The sequence below is a fragment of the Sinocyclocheilus grahami genome, unplaced genomic scaffold, assembly GCF_001515645.1.
Source record: "Sinocyclocheilus grahami isolate Dianchi unplaced genomic scaffold, SAMN03320097.WGS_v1.1 scaffold494.1, whole genome shotgun sequence".
In the NCBI taxonomy this organism is placed as follows: Eukaryota; Metazoa; Chordata; class Actinopteri; order Cypriniformes; family Cyprinidae; genus Sinocyclocheilus; species Sinocyclocheilus grahami.
In genome coordinates this window covers 229,315-231,618 of record NW_015505673.1, presented here as the reverse complement: position 1 = coordinate 231,618, position 2,304 = coordinate 229,315, and the positions used below count along the sequence as shown (strand labels likewise).

The following is a 2,304-nucleotide window of genomic DNA, read 5'->3' as shown; positions in this document are numbered from 1 at the left end:
AAAATACCACACTAAATAGTGACTAAACAACCCCTTTTAATACATCTTAACCAGGAGATACTCTCATTTATAATCGCTGCATCTTCTGATAAAATCAGCATGCATCTACACTAAAGAGCGGCTATGCGGCTGTTTCGACTATATTACTTTTTGTCTCATGCAGCGCACTGCCTGCGTCTGAGTAACTAACTAAAAAAAACAACAAACTAAAACGTGCATGCGATATTAACAGACGAACTACGCTCATATTTATAATTCCAAACAATCAGTAAGCGACAGGTGCTAGGAAACGCTGTTTTGTCGGCTGCGGTGCTTCTCTGCCGCTCACTGCACAGAACAGACGCCGAGAGAGGCGACACTTCTCCGGGAAAGTCAGACCTCGCGCTCGCAGGACAGCACTGACGAAATCCTCCAACTGAACCATAGCTAAGCTTTATCCAAAGAAGTCGCTAGGTTTGTCAGTATGAATATTCTATGGGGAAAAGCTGCTAAAAGGGTCTGAAAGTTGCTAAATCTAGTGCTAAAGTCGCGCTCGTGTGTGTGTGAGACGCGGGAGCTGATGGCAGGGGCGGTGGATATTTGTGGTGGTCAGTGTGGATATTGTGGATGAGTTCTTCTGTGTCATCACGTTCTATTAGTTCTACAGCTTCAGTTTCAGAACTTTCACGCTTAGTAACACATACAGCTGTTCCCTCACCACAGTGCAACAGTGAAAAGAGACCCCTTTCAAACAGTGTCGCGTTCCCAACGTTGTTTAAGAGACATACACCAGTATTACGGTATTTTAAAAATTCATATAACAAAAATAAACACCGGTATTCGGTATGAACCGGTATACTGCCCAGCACTAGTTTTTGGGTTCATGTCTGCTGAGCATAAACTAAGCAAGTTTATTTATTATTCTTTATTTAATTCACCTCATCTGACATTAATTAATCTGTCAGCCAAAGCATGGCAGACCCGGCCCGTGTGAGGACCGATGCGGGGTTCGGCGAGGCGAGCAGGCCCGCGGAGAGACCCAAGCCGGGCGAGGGGTTCAGGGACGCCCCGGGGAGCAGCAGCACCTCCTCTGAACCCGCGGCGGTCCAGACCGCTGCGAAAGAGGAGGGCAGAGCGGTCAGTCCGTTTGTTATTCCTGAAGACTTGAAATGATTCGATAGAAAAGCTTTTAGTCATGATTGATCTGAGTGTGCTTCAGAGGTCTGCTGCTGGTGAAGAAGAGGGAGAGGGCTCTTCATCACTGCATCCTCCTCCTGCCAAAAAACTGAAAGTGGAACATGACAAGAAAAAGGAGAAGCGGCAAAAAGTTGATGAAGATGAAATACAAAAGATGCAGTAAGCTTCACGGATGATTCTTGCTTATTGTGTTTTATGCGCTACTCTGGATTAGGATGCAAAACTCCTCATTTGTGTTGCACAGAGTTTTAGTTTCATCATTCTCTGAAGAACAGCTGAACCGCTATGAGATGTACAGACGCTCGGCTTTCCCAAAGGCAGCTATTAAAAGAGTAAGTGTATAAGATTCATAACTGGATCCAATAAGAGTAAAACAGATTGTACTGGGTAAACTAATATCTGTTTGTATTGTTATTTAATACTTTGAGACTTTTTGGATACTTGTTAAGAATTATCAAATACCTGTTTGTACTGAAATGTCTTGCTGAGTCTAATTTAAAGAAAAATTGCATTATATTGTTGTATAGTTCAGTATATGAATACAACGTTTATTATAAAATGGTACACAATTTCCCATTAGGATGCTTTACGTTTGGTTCCAAATTATCATAGAGATTCTGATGGGAACCATGTAAACATTTAGTTTGAGATCTAAGTGTCCCACTTTATGTTTGAATTATAACATGGAGGAAAAAAGAGAAAAAAGTGGAAATTGATTGTTTCTGTCTTGCAGCTAGTTCAGTCCATCACAGGATCTTCTGTCTCTCAAAATGTGGTCATCGCTATGTCAGGAATATCAAAGGTGTTTGCTGGCGAGATTGTTGAGGAAGGTTGGTAAGACACTGAAATATGATTCAACGGTAAACCATAAGCCTCACTGATTGTCTCCATAATGTTTTTTTTCTTCCATTTCAGCTCTTGACGTGTGTGAGAAGTGGGGAGATATGCCACCTCTGCAGCCCAAACACATGAGAGAAGCTGTCAGGAGACTGAAGAGCCGAGAGCAAACTCCCAACACCAAACACAAACACATCCTCTTCCACTGAGTCCCTCCCAATAATTATTATTATTTTTATTATTACATTTCTGGTGTGTTTGGAATGGACTGTTGTCGTCTTCGGTTTTGTT

At 42.2% G+C, this 2,304-nt stretch overlaps 1 protein-coding gene across 2 annotated transcripts in view; it reads left to right on the top strand.

Moving 5' to 3' along the window:
• taf11 (TAF11 RNA polymerase II, TATA box binding protein (TBP)-associated factor) overlaps positions 1-2,298 on the top strand; it is a 2,753-nt gene extending 455 nt beyond the window's left edge. For both annotated transcript variants that reach the window (XM_016236651.1, XM_016236652.1), the window contains exons 2-6: positions 945-1,116; positions 1,199-1,335; positions 1,421-1,508; positions 1,910-2,006; positions 2,092-2,298. In XM_016236651.1, coding sequence (XP_016092137.1) covers positions 952-1,116; positions 1,199-1,335; positions 1,421-1,508; positions 1,910-2,006; positions 2,092-2,222 — 618 coding nt within the window. In that variant the 5' untranslated portion in view covers positions 945-951 and the 3' untranslated portion in view covers positions 2,223-2,298. The remainder of the gene's footprint in view (positions 1-944; positions 1,117-1,198; positions 1,336-1,420; positions 1,509-1,909; positions 2,007-2,091) is intronic.
• The last annotated feature ends 6 nt before the right edge of the window (positions 2,299-2,304 follow it).